Here is a 19,890-nt window from a genome sequence, read left to right on the forward strand (position 1 = left end):
ATCACGAAACGCTTGGGTGCTGTCGGTGCTACTCGCCTTCCGGGATGGGGACCGCGTGATCCTCACTGTGCCTGGTTGGAGACACTACAAGATATGTCTGCCAACCGATGTCAGTGGCGTTCTTGTTGTCAGTTTCTATCCAGATTGCCTGAGTGAATGTCTGGAGGTGTAGGCACCTCGGAATGATTGTGTTAAGCCAGCACTAAGTCCCCCCATCCACCTTTACTCTTTTCTTTACAATAAGGCTTTCAAATAAGTCGTGGTTGTACGGCAGTGAAGCATCGGTGTTGAACACTGATGTCATGCTGTCGATGATGATGATGACGGCGACAGGTTCTTCCTGGCCGCAACCACAGCTCCACCCGACGCATTCTCCGACGCCAGGTGAAACTGAGTGTCTGAGCAGACCGAATAGCTTGGTGGACCCGAAAGCCGGAAGAATTGGAAGGTGCAAAGTATATTGGAAACTTCCGCAAGCTGTTCCACTTGATTCGTTCGACTGGCGCTCGGAAACCTCTTGGCTCCCTCATATGCAGAAAGCAGAACGTTTGGACTGCTGAGCACAGTACTTGGAACAGCAATTCAGCTGACTACCTTCTCCCTCCAATCCATAATCCTGGCCTTCAACAGAGGCGGACCTTGAATACGGAGGCGCGACACAAGCTCTGTTAAATAAGCTAACCGTCACCGTGCCATCTTTTGGCATGCGTCTTGTACCTTCAAAGTGCAAATTAATGCTGAAGTTGACTTACCTAACCCGGAGAAAGCATAGTTGATTGGTAGACTCTTAGGTGATACTCAGCGTAGGAATAGTGGAGGGTAACATCTTCAGTCCATGGTCAATGCGGCTTCCATTTCAAACGCTCAACTGGTATCACTTGGGTGCCATCAACTACTTACGGGTCATTACATCGGTTGGATCATGTGGTTATCAGTTGAGAGTTTCAATTTAACATTGCAATTCCTCCTGAATTCTGTTACTTGATTCCGACCAATTTATTGTGGCCCAACCTATCGGGTCGTCTTCTCAGGATCACGTCATCCAATACAGAGGCATTCATTTCATCACCTCTAACAAGCTTATGTAGATCAACAATGTCGAGCCAATCTAGCGGGGAAACCACTGGAAACGCACAGCCACGGTGATGCTTTATTGGAGGATGAATGGTAGACAGTGAAAAAGCTATGACCTCAACCCTTAATATTGTTTTCCCAACCCATCTTACTAGACCAAATGAAACTTGAATTTTCATGATCATCAGATCATAGCAGTACCAGTAAAACCACCCCAGCGACTAGCAACCATGATAGCGCACACAAACCTTTCAAATGCTGGATACTAAGGATCCTAATAAATTTCAAAGGACACTGGTGGACTGCGAAACCCCAGAATATTTTCTTCGTTCCATTTCTCAGCTAATCTGATCAACTGGTCGAGACAAGACGAGTTTCAGAGGAAGAATTTCCGAAGAAAATGCAACGAACATCCATTCGCAGAATCATTCTCTCGGGCGATAGGCCGAACAATTCATGTTGCCTCTATCACAGGCACCAGGACATCTCACAGAACCTGAATGGAACGCCGACAACAAAGCCACATCAGCAACAGGGCTCGAGTGCGAGATGTCCTTCCTTCAACGCCATATGGAGATGCTCTGTACAGTCCACTTTTCAAAGCAGGCGATGAAGCCCTTGTGAGCAGCCTAATGATCATACCATGCCTTAATAATAATAATAATAATAAAGCATTCAGCTGTAGCGGTTTTCAGCTGTCATTCCACCAGAACAAATCATGAGGGCTTGAATACTGTCAGACTGATCAAGCCTGGACAGGAGCAGCCGAGATGCCGGGGTTGGTTTCGAACCGCGGACCTTCCGGTCACTAGGTTTACACCCTAATCACAGCCACCTTAAGCTACCAAAACTGCTTCAAACGTAGAGAGGATATCAGTGGAATAGCACGCTTCCACTCTGACTCCAGTCGGTAGCCGTAGTACCCAAGATACCCTAGCATTACTTTCCTCAGGTTGCTGGATTATCGGCAGAGTGGTTCGGAAGTATCAGGCTGGGTTTCCCCTTAGTCAAGGATGAATTGACGACTTTGTTTGCCTGTCTAATTATCATAGTCATCGACAGTTTAACATCAGTTTTCAACACTAATGCTTTGCTGCCGTACACCTACTTCGAGTCCGATTTCTGAACAGCTTCACTCAGATTTTCGAAGACCGTCGTTCTTCTGCTTTTGAGGCTAATGGTCGCCAGAAACTGTGACAGTCTCTGGCGATCAACGCTGTCCTTTCGAAATTCATACCTCATCGCGACACCGCAGAGCAACTCCTGTTAGCGTTTATGGCTATACAGTGAGCTCGTCTGAGTTCACTGTGTAGGACGAGGCTGCCCTACTTTACTATTCCTCTTCACCCTTGTTGGTGATCTGTTTAATAGTTTTTTGCCTGCCGCTGAAAATTTGGGAGCGGAACTACCCTCGGGGCGTTCGGTTGCATATGCAGATGACATGGTTGTACTCAATTCAGATGTATTAATGATGCAAGATATTTTAAACAACCTAACTACTTCTGCCGGACGAACTAGTTGTGGTAGCCGATAAATTTATCCACGTAGGCAGTTATCTAAGCTCCGTCGGACTGGATGAATGTGAAATCTTATCATGCAGAAGGTGCCAGGACAGCCTTTTGTCAACCTTCGACACCTATTTCGCCGGCGTGGTGACAGTTTGTCTCTCAGTGGTATGACAAGCTACAGTGATATGATCCACACTGCTCTACTGTTCAGAAACGTGGCCTACGCGCGCAGATGATGTACGGAAATATATGGTGCTTGATCACTCGGTGTCTCCTATACATAGTGTTTTTGTGTGGGAACGTCGAACTAGCAACGTTGAGGTGACCCAAATGATTTTAAGAATAAAAGACTCTTACACGATAGGCAAGATGCTCACTGTTTCACACATTACACTAGTTAGGACGTACACTAAGCGTGCCGGAGGACCACCTACCTATCAGAACCCTCTTCGTCCAGCCGTGTACCAAAGCTGAACTATCGATGGATAGTCTGTGACCTGGTAACGAAGTAGTAAAACCATAACCAGTAAACATCCGGGTTGACAACTCTTGCCTCCCTGAATAGAACCACGGGATTCAACTCGTCCGTCTTTAATGACGCTGACAAATACAGCTGAATCATGTAATCAGTGGTGCTTCTGAATCGAGACTATTGCCTTCGATGCGCAGCTATTCAGTTTTGTGCCTCATCGGATAACTAAAAGTATTGAAAGTCAGTTAACTGGTTGGTCTATAGCATCATATACCTCGCTGTACCTCTTGTGGTCTCCAAGTTTTCGGTGATGGAGCTGTTGTGGCTAGAACCTGGGTATCTTTGGTACGTAGTTTATAGTTGATAAACTGAGTTCAGATCACGTCCAGACAGTTCTATCAATCCTTGGTGTGTTCTCAAATGCACTTAACACTCAGTATGTCCATCCGTTGTGTACTCGCCAGTCTAGCGCTTCTGGCCCTTCAGTCGCCTCGTTCCATCCTTTTTAGGCATAAGGGTGGAGTTCAGCCCGCAAACGAGGGCAGATGACTATCTCCAACATGTCGCTGAGCTTGACAAAGTCGCCGGGGACGCTAACTCAGAACGTTGGTCCAACCCCTTCAGGCCAACCTTCGAGTGCGTGGGTTCACAGTGTGTCTATGCCTTGTGCTACTTGAGTCAACACTGGGTCATCATTTGAAAAAGCCTTTTCACGACTGCCTTATAGGGTAGCCACAATACAGTACATTCATGGCATTAATTTCCCTTCACTTAGGGGACGAGTGACGTAAACTGAGATGTTTTCTGGCCAGTCGACGAGCTATTTGGCATAGTAGGCAGCTTTCATGTATAACGTTATTCACTTCAGAATGGTGCCTATGGCGGCCGAAGTTCCCTGGGACCCAATAATGACAGCCTCGAGCATGATGACTTCCACTGTGTGGTTATGGTGAGGTGTTTCACTTCTGAGGTTCCTCCTGCAAACCCAAGTTACTGGATGTCAGCCCTATTTATTTGGGAATAAACCACCTCTACCTTTGACACTGAAAACCAAGCCGTTCAGCCGCTGCATTCTTGGCGCTTGGCGTCCTTGCTACTTAAAAGAGACGCGAGGTGTATGATGCAGCTGGGCTGCATTGGTCCACGTAGGATTTATCAAAGAGTCGCGATGGGGTTTTATTCACGGACATGTTCAGGATTCAGTGCTTTCGCCCTCTATCTTTATTTAGCACGGCTACTTTTGCTTTCTCCTCTTGTAGTATCTCATTTAATGTGACTGGCTAACTGACCCGTTATCATTTATTTTCATTTCTAGGTCCATTAAGAAATTAACTGGTGCGCGAAGCGCTCTGTGATGAACGCGCTCGTCGTTTTTTGTCACTTCTGTGAACAACATGGCCCGTCTGTAGTTATGTGCACACAACCCTATAGACAACTTCCTGCACGTCCAAATGGATCGGAACATTCCTCTCATTCCGACTATCCCGCTATCAGACGAGCGACCTCCCATGTTGTTCTTTATGGAACTGGTGGTGGTGGAAGTGGTGACAACTTGTTGTTGTCAGATGCTCCATCTGGTCCGTTGGTATTTGCTGCCGGTGAGTTTCTCAGTGCAAAAGCACTTTCTGGTTTCTTTATGCCACATAACTACCGGCTACGTTACTTGCTATGATACCCTTTTATGTTGTTGTTCCCACCCTCCACTGTTTTATCATATGAGAGAGGAAATCGAATCTTCACACTCATCTATTTTCTGCGATGCAAAACACATTAGGTAGTAAGAAGCGGAATTGAAGGAGTATTTTCCTATGCTTCGCTAGTCGGTTGGTTGGTTGATTTTGTGAGCGGTAAGCACCGCTGAGTTGGTCTGAGTTGTCTTATTAATAGAGTGTTGTTCTATGTATGGCTGATGAAAACAAGCTAGGAAAGTTCTGCTTGGAAGAGAGCTGGAATAAGACTTAAAAGGTCTGAGTACTCTGCTTGCAACTCGCCCTTCAAAGCGATGTCTATATCTCCCTTGCGCTTCACTAGAAAGGCTACATGATGCAAGATGTGAATCAATATCAATGGTGTTTTTGCTACCGACTTCTGTCTGGGTTATTTTGCGTGGTGTGGACAGAATGTACATTCTATCGGGTGGTACCAGGCTTCTGTTGGTCAAATTTTATTCTTCTCACGAATAACCTTGATGTAAACATTGACAGCAGCGAGCATGATGTTCCGGTCTTTAAGTTTCTTACCCTTTTGAATAGGGTTCAATTCTCCGTTTCTTCACACGTCGTCACCGAATCCCAAGTGGCGAAACTAGCTTGCACAACTGTCGTTACATCGTAATGCAAACCATGGGATTTACGCTATGCACTGTCTTGAAATTCATTTCAGCCCAGTGAGTTCGAGATACCTCAGTAGTTAGAGCACACTTACTGATGGGAAGATCTTTCGTTCGAATCCAACCCCAGTTTCACGACTGCTTCTGTCTAGGCTTGAGCACTGTAGTTTGACACTGTAGTTATACACCGAAAGTTTTTCACACCTGGTTGACTGTTTTTATTATTAAGTCAGTTCATTGCTGCTGGTCAGACTGTTGGTATTTTATCAGCGTGGCTCCAACACCGGACACCCGCTTTTTCCCTCCACTCAATTGTTAGCCTTACTGAAGCCTCGTTTCCCCAACTCCTGTTTATTGACAACCCGATTCAAATCACCGCATTTCTTAGAACAGGAAATCCTTGCATCCGTATGTCTGCTAGCAGTTTTATTCTACTTCGATGTTGATACCAACTTGCCCGTTGGGAAGTTCAATGACCTCGAAATCAGGCATTTTCATGACAACCTACTTCTATGTGGATTTCTGATAGGTCAGTGAGGCATCAGCATCAACAGTGATTTTGCTGTCTCTGGTGTAATGATGGCATCAGGAGTTGTTATATGCCTCCTACATTAATCATAAGCGAAACATGACTGCGTATTCCTTTCAAACCTGCCGTCGGGTAGTACGAATTGATACTTGTGGCAAGATAGCTCTGCCTCCATCTCACAGCCTAGTGGGCTTTGAGTCCGACGACCCAGATTCGATCCCTACTGAGAGCCTTGAATCAGTCCTCCCCCATGGCTTATTTCATTCGGCCCTGCGTGAAGTGGATCGTGTGACCTTCAGTTTGGCATGTGCTGCTGGCTTGGCACTTTCACTGGTCTTCTGCCAGTTCTTCGTAGAAACGGCGATCAATCGGGCAGTATTGTTTGTTACCCCAATCCTAGGATGACTTCTGAAGATTCCATAATTTTCCTGGCGCCAGCTATCTTTCATTTACGTGTGACCACTTTTTTGACACGCTTGTTTCGGACCAACTCACTTGAAAGTCACAAAGGTGATTTTGGCCTTCTACGGGTAGGCATTTTGTTCATAGGATTTTCGTTCAGCATGATATAAGGTTTAGATGCGCCTCAACTATAAATCACAACATAAACAACAACATCCGACTGAGCCCTCTTCTTTGTTCACGAGTTCCGTCCACTCTGTTCCGGGAGAATCATCAAAAGGTTGACTCTCTGTGTTGTATCCAGTGATTTCCAACAGCAGTGCGTCTATCATGACAAGCGATGCTTTGCCGATTGATCAATCTAATCTGGATGTTACTATGTTACGCGATTTCCTTACCTTAGAAACGACTTGATATGTCTTCCAGGAGCGATCCTTCGGAAGGATAAACTGGTTGTACACCTGTTTTTTCTGTGTCTGTTTCTTTCTAACTTTTATCCTATTCCTGAAGATGCTGCATGCCCCGGGCTACTGAATGCAAACACCTCTCCTGGTACGTCTCAGCAACCGTTATTATCAATGCGGGGCACTTGTCGTGCGTGTACTTTTACCACACGTGACGAGCCTGGTTTGGTGAGTCAGGACCAGGCGGCAAACATCTCCTACAGTTCTACTCAGTTACCCAAGGATCCGGACTTACTACACTTTGTTCGGACGGCCTGCCAACGCAGTCTGTCCTCAGAGGTAATGCTGTTGTTTTGTGTGTACTTGGCCTGCACCGTTGGTGGCTAGTGGGTGCAAGAAAGTGCAAGGAAAGTGACCTGTCCTGTACTATATTGAAAGTATTGTCGGACTCAGCGTGAGGGAAACCTTACCTCGTCCCCATTCCGCCTGAAAGCGCCGACAGACGCCGAACTTCAAGACAAACCCATCAGAGGCTAATATCTACATTTTCTAGTGATTGTTCACTGTTGGCCATTCAGGAGAGCATCACAGCAACCTCCCAGGTGGTGCATGACTCCAATCGACCACTGTTCCCTTCTAACGTTTTCTGATTTCTCTGACCTTATTGAACTGCTAAGGAACGTCAAGACAGAGACGGCTTATAGTTTGTCGTGTGACAGCCTCCATAGAGTAAAAAATTGCATACAGTCGTGCTTTTGATCAAAGGCGAGTTGCAACGAAGTGGTCAGTTGGGTTGAGATTATTTTTTGTCAGATACTAACTGAGCTAGCACCGTTTTTTCTTCGATGAGCTTTTAGTGTAGTTTTCTCTTAATCGGATTTATTACCGTACACCACTCGATGAATTGTGAAATGTTTTCTCAATATACCATCACCTTGAGTCATGTAACTTCTGGATTGGCCGTATTCCTTATTCCGTGAGTTCAACAGAGTTACTCCTCGTTTGGAGTAGCTCGCTGTGTTTGGTCATGTATCTATTAAACAATTCCCGTTCTTAAACCTTACTGATATATTCAAACGTGTGTTGCAGAATGATTTCGTACATCTAATCGGCTCTCCTCGAAGCGTCGAAGTTTCACAGGCTTCAAGAAAAAACCGGGATACCGGACTTCTGCTCAGATTTTTCGTTCCGACTACCGGAAATCGCTGCTCTGCCCCACGTTTACTCAGTTATCAAGATTTACCAGACTCGTACGCTGTTTTGTGACCTAAAATCTTGTGAAAGCTCGGCATGTATGCTTTTTTCCAGTTTGGCTACCCCTTGTATTCCTAGTTGGTCAGTACCCCTTCCGGTGCCTAGCTGTCATGCCAGCCGAAGGAAGCACGAGGGCTGGGATACTGTCAAGTTGTCCAAGCCTAGACAGGGGAATTCGGGAGACAGAGGTCGGGTTCGAGGTCGGTTCAGTACCCCGGTCAGTAATCAGTTTCCTGTGTTCCCACGTCCCTGGTTTGAACCAGAAGGTAGCTTATACTCTGTTTCCAGTTCCTTAGACTAAAACAACCCGGTTTGAAAATCCTTTGTCGAAGGTCATTTCGCACGGTTCGTTGGCTTTTCTTGTAGTTTTATGCTTACCATCTAACCTTTTGTGTTGATCAAAGATTTTGATGGGCAACCTTCTCTTTTGGTCTTCCCAGGTATCCCCCAGTCCGGAGGGGGCGTTCTACTTCGGTGATGAAATCAATGGTCACGTGGTGAGCTACAACTTCGGTGTGAAAGACTCTCAAGCTCGTGGCTTCCAAGGTCGTTTTAGCATCCTGGTGCTTTCTTGGGATAGATTGTATCTGTTGAATCTGTGGCCATTCCTGGTGAGTATACTTTTGATTCGAATGTGAAATTGAACAGTTCCTTGCGCCTCCCATCAATTGGTCTGAACTTCCTGAGATCCCCACCTGCCCCAGGAACCGGGCACTGCACAAGGGTAAGGAAGCTGTGGTCCTCTACATGAAAGTATATCTTTGGAGAACTTGATGAGCACGTCGTAGAAGTGAGGGGACATAATTCGTGAAGCGTTGAAATTTCATGTACTCTTACCAATCGCCAAGGTCAAACTTACATTATCCACACCCGTGTAGCAGTGCGGCAACTCGCTGTTTTCTAAGAGAGTTGGATGCAGTATCGACATGCCTTTCTTCTCAACACATGACACACCCACCTCCGTAACCAGAACATTCCTTTCCTCTTATCTCGTCGTACCACGTCTCTAATATCGATCTACCGTACCCACTCAATCCGTTCCTATATTGTTTGGTTTTTATCCTGTACACGCTTTTTCTATCCAGTCCTTAATAATGAAACTGGGCAGTGAAACTGCACAGGCTCCGGTAATTTCATTGCTCGTCTTTGGAGCCTGTCTTAACCGAGTGCCTTTTGCGCACAAAAGAGTACTTGTCTACTGGGCAGTCTACTCTGTTCGCCTATTACTGACATTTTTTGCTTAACGCAAAAAAGAACAGGCATGCGCTAAGCTCATTGGCATCCTTCGTTACGTTTGCAGTGTTGGCGGTGGTTTGCTACTTAAGTTTGGTAACCTTCCTTCTGCTTCTGTGCTCTATGTGCCGAATGGAATTTCGGCTAACTCGAACGTCTAGCCGCTCGGATGATATTCCGCATGGAATGGCTAAGGTTCTCGTTTTACCAGCTCCTTGTTTCCAAACTGAAACATACATAATAGGGATTTGGCTGTAATACCCTCTCAGTTCCCAGATGCCATGCCACCAGAAGAAAGCACGAGGGTTGAGAGACTTCCAGGTCGCCTAAGCCTAGACAGGGGCAATCTTGATGCTTAGGTTGGATTCGAATCATGGACCTTGCAGTTCACGCCTTAAACACTGAGCTATCTCGATCAACCCGGGTTTAGTTGGAACCCACATGTTACATGTAACATGGATAAAATACTGACGGAATGCGGTTTTTATGATAAAAAACCTCAATGTGAACGACTACCCCTTTATTTGGTAGGATTGGACCGGTACTCAGTTATACAGTCTTCCAAGATATAGTGCACCTCTCAGCCAAGGGTGACTGCAGCAGTTTTTGACCAAACCTGTCAGGTGGTACAATATTAGAGCTTCGAACCCGACCTCTACATCTCGACTTCTCTCCAGGCTTGAGCAACCTGGCATTATCCCAGCCCGCATGCTTCCCTCGGGTGGCATGGCAGCTGGGCACCGAAAAGGGTGTTACAACTGAACGAATCATCAGCTGAGACCTCTGGTTGCAAGGAGACTGTTACAAGTTGCCCGTGCAGCTCACACACCGACCGCAAGATCGACGATAGCCAAGACTGAGATTTTGTCGTCTGTATGACCCATACAGTCCACTTTCTGCCTCATTACACCAAGGAATCCCTGTTATTTCGCAAAATCATTCTGTTCATCACGTAAGGTATTTGTTGGCAACACGTGTGCACTTTGCAGTTAATGTTAATCCCTAACAAAACAAGGCTATCGGTTTTCGGAGATTTTCGTGAGACAATCTGTAGCTATATTGCTGGGCATCGTTTCGCTTTTGACATAAAAGATTTGTCAGGCCAAGCGACTAGAAGGTTGGTGGACATTTAAGGCGGAAGGGAAACCAGCCACCTTATCTTCCAAAGCCTTTCTGGAACGGTGAATTATAAATGATAAGATAAAGATAATGGCTCAGCTGTAACACCCTTCCGGTGCCTAACTGCCATGCCACCCGAAGGTTGCACGAGGGCTGGGATACTGCCAGGTTGGCCAAGCCTAGACAGGGGAAGTCGAGAGGCGGAGGTGGGATTCGAACCACGGACCTTTCGGTACGTAAATTAGCGCTCCAACCACTTGGGCCGTCTCAACGCTTTTCGATTTGTTGAAACAAATAATTGATTCTTCCTGGATAGACAACTTACATATAATTTCTTACTTTTCTCATGCTGAATCATAATCCTGTTGTTACTCTTGGGCACTTATCTACCCGGGTCTTTTGAACCAGTGTCGCGGGTGGATTCACTTCGTACGATCTCGCCTGCTTCAATAAATGTTAAACGGAAGAGAATGAAACACAACGAAAGGCTGGTTGCGCCTTCGAAATAGATGTAAAGTGTAATCTGACAAGCGAACAAAGCCAACGTAGTCTGAAAGTAACATTTATCCCTTTTTGGGTGCACAGTGAAGGCCTGAATAGATTAATCAATGTCCCTGCAAGGATCTTCACTCAATCTGGGCGGTTCCTTCGTGCTATGACTCGGAAAGAAGAATAAAGTTCACCTCTGTGTTTCATTTCGACTAGATGATCGATATATTGATTCTCTACTCGTTCCAGGCTAAATCATAGTCGGTCAGTAGTGTGCAAGTTGGTCTGGACGGGTGCTCTTTTGCTCGCGTTTCCAGTTTTCGATCAGTCCTATGGAGATATATATTCCCGCATCAGCAGATGAAGTATTAAATGCAGTGACTAGTTGGTGAAACTTAACTATGAAGTTTTGATCGGTGGCAATGGCATAGCCCTCAGAAGTCCTTCCCAAACAGGTGGAATGCCACATGGTACTTGTAATGGGAAAACCCGGCAGTTTGGCTTACCCAATAGCAATGTGACCCGCTGATCTCTGATCATGACTAGCGATCAGTTGATCACTTGACCTCTGTGAATCACAATGTAGTAATCAGGATGGTGCAAAACATGTCAGCAGTCCGGGCGGCACTGGCAGTCACACCAACTCGCCAGGACGCTACCTGGCGCTGAAGAGGAATCACTGGTTGCCTTTTTAACGATAATCAACTCTGATTACATTGATGTAGAGTTTGGTAAACGTGATGCGTGGTTGTACTTTGAATGCGCTATGTAAAACCAGTCAAGAACTACAACTATTTTGACTATTTTGAATTTCTGTTTTGCTAATGTGATCTAGAATAGGTACAAAGTTAATTTTATTCACTGTGAATGCGATATCAGTTGATGATGCGTTTGTGATAGGTCCAAGGGACGGAATATTACCGGATGTCGCAGTTAGATTCGGTCTTAACCTGACTTTCACAAGTGGGTGAGTGTAATTGGGATCAGTACACCGTCGATGCCATCCCTCTTTTTCGACCAGTAGCCTGCTTGAAAGCTGAAATCTCAGTTTGGTCATACAGTGCTCATATCGTCCTAGAAAATCGCGCGGTGCCGCTTCAAACTATTCGTAATACCTTGGAAGTGATATTATGAATAGGGACATCAAAGCCATTCGTTTGTGGCTGACGAAGAAACTTGTAGTTCCAGTAGCTGTTGATGATATGAATGCCCCTTAGGGGCACTAATGCGGAATCCCCTACCGATTGAATTCCGTCGGTAGCCCTTGAACGACCAGTTACCTACAGTGAGGCACGGATGAGCCGAAAATTTTTTCGTCACCATCCCATAGACAATAAAACATCTGAGACGTGTAGCGGAATAAACCGCATGTAGAACTGCACAACAAGAGCGTTGATATCAACCTTAATACGTCTGCTGGATAGCACAATCAACAGTACTGTGATAACGGAGAAGGTCTGATGTAGAAATCAGTGGCAAAGTGGACGAACGGGCACGATGTGGTAAGATTGATACATTTAGCCGTACGGCAAGCGTAAAATGCAACTTCTCGAGCCTTACACGCTCACTTTACAGCTTAGGCCTGAAATGGAAATTAGTCAGCCGGCCGTTTGTCAATTTGTCAGATAAAACTTGCTCGTGATTGGGTGTGGGAAAGCTCATCCTTCTGTTTAGACAAGGTGACTTGATGATAGAAAAGTGAATGTTACGAATTCTCACGCGTTTTTAGACTAGTAGGTGTCTCGGGATAGTTTACGTGTTTTGGTTTGGAAGCGTTCTTGCGCCTTTCGCACAGGTAACACTTGTAATCTTGGGATGAGTGTACTGGGAACTCAGATAAGGTTATTGTAACATGCTCATAAAACTCAACCAGTTGTTTCTGTAACATATTTCCTGTTTACCTGTGTACTGTCTCGCTGCCAAGTCCCATCAGGGTTATCACCTCTTGAAGTGGTAGACAAAATACCTGAAACTAGTTACTGGACAAAAAGGTTGAAAAACTGTAGGAACAAGTGTCAGTTGCTTCAGCCATCGAACCAGTAGTCGGTTTTCCAATGAATTTTGTTTCAAATTCCAATCCCCCCTCCACCCCTGAAACCCCCCTTGAGGGAATTCGCCTCGGTTTTTAACCGAGAGGGTTTTCACTACCGAATGAAATCAAGAGAGACCTATGTTTACTTTTCCCTATCCTCCCAGATTTCTAACTTGTCTGAAATGGCCTCGAGAATAAAACAAGCGGCAGAACGGGTTTTCGTTTCCGAAACCACCAGCGGTGGAGCCGGCACGTCTGCTTCAAGACCCGTGGCAACAAATGCGCATCCCAGTCGAGAAGCCACTCCACCAGCATTCTGTGGACAAGCGATTGCAGCCGGTACTGCAACCCCAATGCCTGTTAGCACGGTCGGCGGTGGCCCTGCCGTTAGACACAGACGAGCAGGGGACTCAGATATGCGGTCTTTGTGCGATTTGACAAGAGATGAAAAGGTCAGTCTTTGGTTTAGTCTCATAATTGCACTTTCACAGTAAGTGATCGTGAGAAGAGTTATGATCGTTAACCTACACTTTTACTTTGGAGCATAAGATGACCACTAAGAGGAGAGTCTCTACAACTAACACAGCTCTTGTGAAGCTCCTTCCCGAATAAATACCCTCCTCCTTTCGGATAATCTGAAAAGCAATCGGTAGCTGGGCATCGTTTTGCTTTTTACGCGAAATCATCGTCAGGCCAACTGGTTGGCTGACTACACGTTTAGTTTAGTTTTCAGGCAAGGAGAACCGATCCGTGGAACCTGTTCTTACAAACCCGAAGCTGTTTCCTGTTAGCTAAAGACTCAACAAGTGGTATGGCTCACGCATCGTGCTCACGAACGAAAGTTCATTTTGAACCCTGAACGAAGTGTTAAATGAGCAACCGTTGACGGAATTGTGTCACGATCGTCAGCTGTAGCGCCTTTTCGGTGCCTAACTGCCATGCGACCCGAAGGAAGCACGAGGGCTGGGATACTGCCAGGTCGCCCAAGCCTAGACGGGGGAAGTCGAGTGGCAGAGGACGGGTTCGAACCACGGACCTTCCGGTCAGTAAATTCGCGCTCTAACCACTGCAGACTGAAATAGTTTGAGCTTCAGAATGCATCCGAATGTCTGACTCGGATTTAAAGAATTGTGCAGACATGTGATCTGACCCCTGGTCAACACTTCATCCCTTTAAATTTTTTGCACGTAATGAGTCAGTTCAAAGGTTGCATTTCGCTTACCTTGCTGGGGCCAACAGTGCGTGGTTCGGCTGCAGCCAGTACGAAGATCATACCAAACAGTAAAACACTACTTTGATTAAAATGAGTAGCTAAAACTATGCTTCATCCACGACGTCACCATAGATACGCCGTCACGAGCTTTTTTCTCCGTGGAAATATACTGCTTAACGCATGCAGCGTCGCTTCTACCCAAACCGAGAGCTACCTGTTCCCGATGTCGGTGACTGATTGGTTCGGAAAAACTCCGATAGGTGATGTTTGGTGACGTACCACTGGAAACCAACTTCTTTCGTAGAACTGTTGCATGGATGTACTTTAGTGAACCACTTTGGCGGATACAAGTGACCAGGTTCATGTGATTCGAGGGCGGAAAGCGTACTGATGGACACCTTGATATTCGAAGACGTCGGTCAAAGCACTAACTAAGTCTATTCTACGATATTTTAGACATTTGTTTGCACAAGTAACCTTGGAATATTACTCGAATCGACGCCACTACTTTGCTTTGGCTGTCATCCGTGTGCAAGATAAAAAGACGGTCAAGTGCTGGTTGTTGTGATTTGGGTGCAAGGTGTTCAGACATTGACTACTGAAGCCCTGGCGTTGACGTCAGGTAACAAGTTGCTTAATTGGATTTTTCTCCCAAGTATGTCTCAGAATCTCCATGATGGAATGGAAATTATTCCGGTACCACCAACTGATCATGCTTACTTTCACAGATATTTTACCGCATTCACGCATGGTTCACCTGGTTGCTTCGTGCTGGTGCCCGGCACTGGACCGCGCTGCCTTCACTCACGGCGGTCCCGGACGAAGATAGCCTCGTTGAACAAGAAGAACGTCAGGCTTTGAGTGCGGATCCTTTACTGATCACTCAGCCCTTTATCAATGTATCTGCCGCACCTGGTCGAGGCAGCAGCTCTGTGGGTTCTGGTTCCTCATCCGGCCAACTATACCCATCCGGTTCAACTCCGATTCCACCTGTGGGAATGGTCGGTAACGCAACCATGTCGGTTGGCAAATCCCTAGGCATCACTAACGGTTCTGCAGAGGAGGAGACAGCACTGTGAGTTATTCACTTCGACCTTGTTTCCGCACATGTACTCAACGCCGAACCTTACACTGATAATTACTCTTCCCCTACTCAGCGCCTTACTCGTCCTGACGCGACTCATGCATGCTTTGGGAGTGAAGCGTTTCAGTTCTGTGGTTCAAAATTTGGCGGTAGGCAATCAACTCGTGGTGCAGCCTTTGGATGATGACCTGAATGGTTGCTTGGTTGTCGCAGCCATGGCCAAATTGCTTCCCAAAGCATGTCGGAAACAGGTGCGTTTTTCCACCCGTCATTTGGTCATTTAAAAAAAAAAAGTTATCTACTCATTAGTTTATCGCTCTCACATCCTCATGACTCGCATTTCCCTTGCAGATTGTCACCAGTCCCGAGTATCTTCCAGCTTTCCGTTGTAACTTGCTTAGTTTGACAGTTGATGCGAAGCCCCCAGAACCCGACTGGACACCAAGTGATGGCGTACAATTTTTGGCTGTCTGTCGCAATCAGTCACCCGCAGCAGTAGAGCTTGCGGCAGCTGACGAGCAGCTCGTTCATTCAGTGAGTGTGGTCAGTTTTATTGGTGCGGTAACATGATCGCTCAGACGTCTAGTGGTCCTGATTTGATAGCCAATGGTAATTGCGATTGTGTTACGTGTTGGAATCTTGCAGTTCCTGCTATCGTTGCTCATGTGTGTGATCATGGGATCCTGGTGGCATCTGCCCTGATCTAGATCAACTGACCGAGCTTGAGATGGCTTAATGGTTAAGACGTAAACTTACTGACCAGAAGCTCCGCATTCCGACCCAGTTTTAGCATCTCGACTACTTCTGTCTGGGCTGTTAACAGCACCTCAGCCCTTGTGTTTCTTTCAGGGTGGGGGCACATGGCATTTCCTACTCTGGACCATCAAGCTTCCTAAATTTGTCGCTCATTTGAGATATAGGGAGAGAGACAAAAGAGAGAGCAAAGCTTCAGAGACTTTGTGTAAGAAACGCTCTTGTAGTACTCTGATTAACTTGTGATAAGTTGTTGGCTCTACACGGCTAGTCTTTATCTCTCACCCCACCCCCTCTCTCCACCCTTCATCTTGATAGATGGGCACTCAAACTCATTTGAATGCTCTATATTCTGTCAGGGGCTCTTTTCCACACTCGAGACTGATAGCTGGTTAGGCTTCTTTTACCCGCTAGTTTCCGTGACATCAAGCCTTTTGTTGACACTTTTCCCTCCCGCAGCTTCAGTTCCGGCTGTGTTCCACCCTACCGTCAATCGACCCACAATTAGCTAGTCTTCGCCAGGCTTCATCCAAAGGGGAACAGAAGCGGACACTCAGTGCACTGCCCAATACAACTCTACCGTCTACACCTGTCGGCGCGTTTGCGAATCGTATCGTTCAGCTTCTGAGTGTACAACCCCCACTACCGTCAAGTGCTATGGATCTTGCCCTATCAGCTATCAGACAGGAATGGATTAACAAAGCTCGCTTACTCTATTCGTTCAAACGTTGTCAGGTAGGCGGTTATCCTTTTTTGGTATCCTATGATGGCGTGAATGACGTTTTTGGACTCTGTCAAATTATCTGTTATTTGAGCTGGAGACACTCACTAACTACGTTTGCAGTATCCCCTATGTTTCGTTGTGAGGACCTCAGTAGAAGGTAAAGTGTCGCAAAAATCTGTGTGAATAGACCCAGCACACACTACGTATCTTTGTTTTTTTTTCGCTGCAAATCCAGTAGTTCTTGTAAGCTACGTCCACTATCTTATAGAAGAAAACAGATTTCATGATAACCGGAAGGAATGCAACCCAAATCAATGGCTTGAATATTGAGATTTCATTGTACTCAAAAATTTGTCCTGGCTACTTTTTGCAAACAGCAACCAGTTAATTAGCTGTTACCGATGTTAAACTACACATCATCCGTGAGTGATATTCCAATGCTGGAAATATCATCGATGCGTCAGCTGGCTTGCCTATTGCCTTGAATTGGCGGCTTCTCCGCAAAGCCTTCACAGTTTTCTGCGAGTTAGCAATAGTCACACCCTACGACTCGTCGTCGGCCTGAAGTGCTCTCCCAGTTCGCAGCTGTCGCGATAGTCGGAAGACTTTGGCGATCGCTTCGCTCGGGAAGCTTAAGGGTCTTCTGTTTACTCCACCACATGATGCATTTTCTTCAAAACCCGAGTTCTATACGTATTCGGGGGTTTTCTCTAAAAGAGTGGAATTTGGCTGACACATTTTCGCCGCTCTATTCTCGGTAGTTGACTGGTATGGGACGATGAGTATGATAAACAGGTTCATGAAACTGGCTACACGATGCTCCTCAAAGTTGCGAGAACTTTCTGGCGACACTTCAGAGAAAGCAATGCCGGCTTGGGCTCGTACACCGTCTTATGCCAGAGTTTCTGAAAGCCAGTTTTCAGCGTCGTTACCAGGGGACTCACCGTGTGAGAGTACATGAGTTTGCCAACTAATTATGACGCCTTTCGAGTGATGGTTTAAGCATCGTTGCGTAGCTTGGATCGGACCTCATTTTCTGGGGTGTATTCGACACAATCGATCAGTGAGGTAAGACACTCAGACCTACACTAAATAATGGTGGCTACTGGTGGTCAGGCTTGAACGAGGAAATCCCTGATGGAACTGTACGGATACGCTGTCCAAAACACAAACAACAGTCGACGCTCATTATGTTTTCATTTGTTAGAATGAGACAGATGACGCCGGTACAGATGGACCGGACCTCTGATGGACATCAGATCCCGACAGTTCCGCTGTTCACGATAGAGCTTTTACGCTGGTGTAGAAAAGCGAAGCATTTACTTGACTCGAAAGTAATGTCACTGGACTCACCAGGCCATCTCAGTTCCACTTTTCTCTCATCCTTCCTTTACGGTCACATAGTATCAAATAAAAACCATTATGACGTTTGTAGATGAAGCCATTTTCAGAATCTGAAAGTCAGTCAAACTCGATCCAAGCAGATAACCTATAGGGCAAATGGCTGGTTACTCAAATACGTTTCCACATCGCGCTTTATCTCTAGCACTTGCATTCGAGACTAGCTCTCGCACCATATATTTGACTGTGTGGCGTTTATGAAGAACACGCGTTTGCTCAAGGATTTTGTTTTCATTTAACAGAGTTTTTTGGCCTACATTTTCTTGTTAAGGGTCCAGCTTTAACAGGCGAGGATACAACCCGACGTTGGGCCGCAGTCTTATCTTCCATTGACTGTTCGGCGCCGGAGAATGCAAACGTCGTTCGGTTTTGGCAGGGGGCCCTCAGCCAGTACTCCCGTCACAACACTTGCCACTCGCACCGACGTGTCCCCGGTTCGAGTAACACCTCCCGGAGAGGCTCCTGTTGTTCGAGCAACGCAGACCTAGCTGCTGCAATTGCTGCTACATCCCTGGTCGACTAACCAGACATACACTATGTGATTTGTTCGCTTGTTCTCTGTCATTTTGTGTACTCGGCCCCTTCATCACTCGGGGCCAGGTGCACGTTTTCTGTTCTTGTCCCTACTTTTTTTCAAGATTCGTCATCATAGCTATTGGGTCATTCCTCTTCTCTTAATACCATATGATGCTGTCGCTATTTTATATTTTGTGTCATCCCTGTACATGTTCATTACTAGTAGCGTATACCAGACGAGGCTTTTTCGCCAACCGCTCGTTCTTTACCTTCGTGTGTCGACAGATCACACGTTTCACTGGCTTTTTATGGGTGATTTTCTACTTGTCGCTCCTCTCAGCTTTATCGATCCAATTCATATTGTCCATTTCAGCTTTGTCAGTTGTTCAGCTGCTGATTAATTAGGCAATTCTTGCTATCCAACAAGTCGAATGTCTCTCGTCAACATCAATTTCATTTGTAACTCACGTACAACTTGATGTACAAATGGGCGGTTAGCTTGATGGAAATTTAGTGACCAGGCCTAACCGAGGATGTGACCCAAAGTCCAAATCGGTAGCGCGGGCTTTCCAGGATTTTCTTGCACTTTATGAGTTATGTTGAAACTAATTTTGCTTTTGAGCACAAGGTTGGGAGGTAACAAAACAAACAACGATCGTCTCGGTAATCGGAGATCACGTAACATAATAGCTTAGGGTTAGTTCTATGCTGTCTTGCAAGCAGTCCGACATGTTGCATCACCTGTCAACAACGGGAGCGCGTATGAGGTTTTGGACGCGAAAAGCACGCCCTGAAATGAGCTAGAGTGATAGGTGTCAGTAGTGGCAATTCATCCCTATTTTACAGTCGTAAGATTGACTCTGAGAAGAGGCGTCGAGATTTGATAGTATTGGAGGCCTAAAGACAGAACGACCTTTCTAGATCTGTATCTTTCCCTCTTGCTGTTGGTTCGGTACGGTTCTCCGAATGGCTAAAAATAAAACAACCAGAGTAGACCTCATAGTTGTAAAAACAAACCTTTCGACATTATTTCTGCAGTTTTGGGGTCTAGTAAACTGGTACATTCAGCCAAAAAACGCAAATAGGGGCGTTTTCTAAGTTGCATTTAGTATAAAGCAGTATTATATCTTAACTGGGGCATGAAGTGGCCTTTGTGTAGCAAATTGGGCTAAAATATGTCAGAAGAAACAGCCGAGTCCCACTTTATGGTTACTTCGGTTTGAGATCGAGATGGCTCAATAATGAAGGCGCGATCTTACCGACCGACAGGTTCACCAACCCGGGTACCTACGCTGCTACGGTCTAGTCTTGAGAAATCTGGCACCGCCTCGGCCCTTACGCTTCCATGGAGTGG

At 46.0% G+C, this 19,890-nt stretch overlaps 1 protein-coding gene across 1 annotated transcript in view; it reads left to right on the forward strand.

The window, feature by feature from the left end:
• The window catches only part of T265_00896 (hypothetical protein), a gene marked incomplete at both ends in the record, with an annotated part of 39,295 nt that extends 20,393 nt beyond the window's left edge, over positions 1 to 18,902 (forward strand). Inside the window, 10 exons of the mRNA XM_009164791.1 lie at positions 3,923 to 4,003; positions 4,370 to 4,652; positions 6,825 to 7,057; positions 8,413 to 8,583; positions 13,010 to 13,297; positions 14,787 to 15,133; positions 15,216 to 15,393; positions 15,494 to 15,676; positions 16,355 to 16,630; positions 18,292 to 18,902. Coding sequence (XP_009163055.1) covers positions 4,409 to 4,652; positions 6,825 to 7,057; positions 8,413 to 8,583; positions 13,010 to 13,297; positions 14,787 to 15,133; positions 15,216 to 15,393; positions 15,494 to 15,676; positions 16,355 to 16,630; positions 18,292 to 18,543 — 2,172 coding nt within the window. The remainder of the gene's footprint in view (positions 1 to 3,922; positions 4,004 to 4,369; positions 4,653 to 6,824; positions 7,058 to 8,412; positions 8,584 to 13,009; positions 13,298 to 14,786; positions 15,134 to 15,215; positions 15,394 to 15,493; positions 15,677 to 16,354; positions 16,631 to 18,291) is intronic.
• Between the last annotated feature and the right edge of the window lie 988 nt (positions 18,903 to 19,890).

This window comes from Opisthorchis viverrini, assembly GCF_000715545.1.
Source record: "Opisthorchis viverrini unplaced genomic scaffold opera_v5_9, whole genome shotgun sequence".
Classification (NCBI taxonomy): Eukaryota; Metazoa; Platyhelminthes; class Trematoda; order Opisthorchiida; family Opisthorchiidae; genus Opisthorchis; species Opisthorchis viverrini.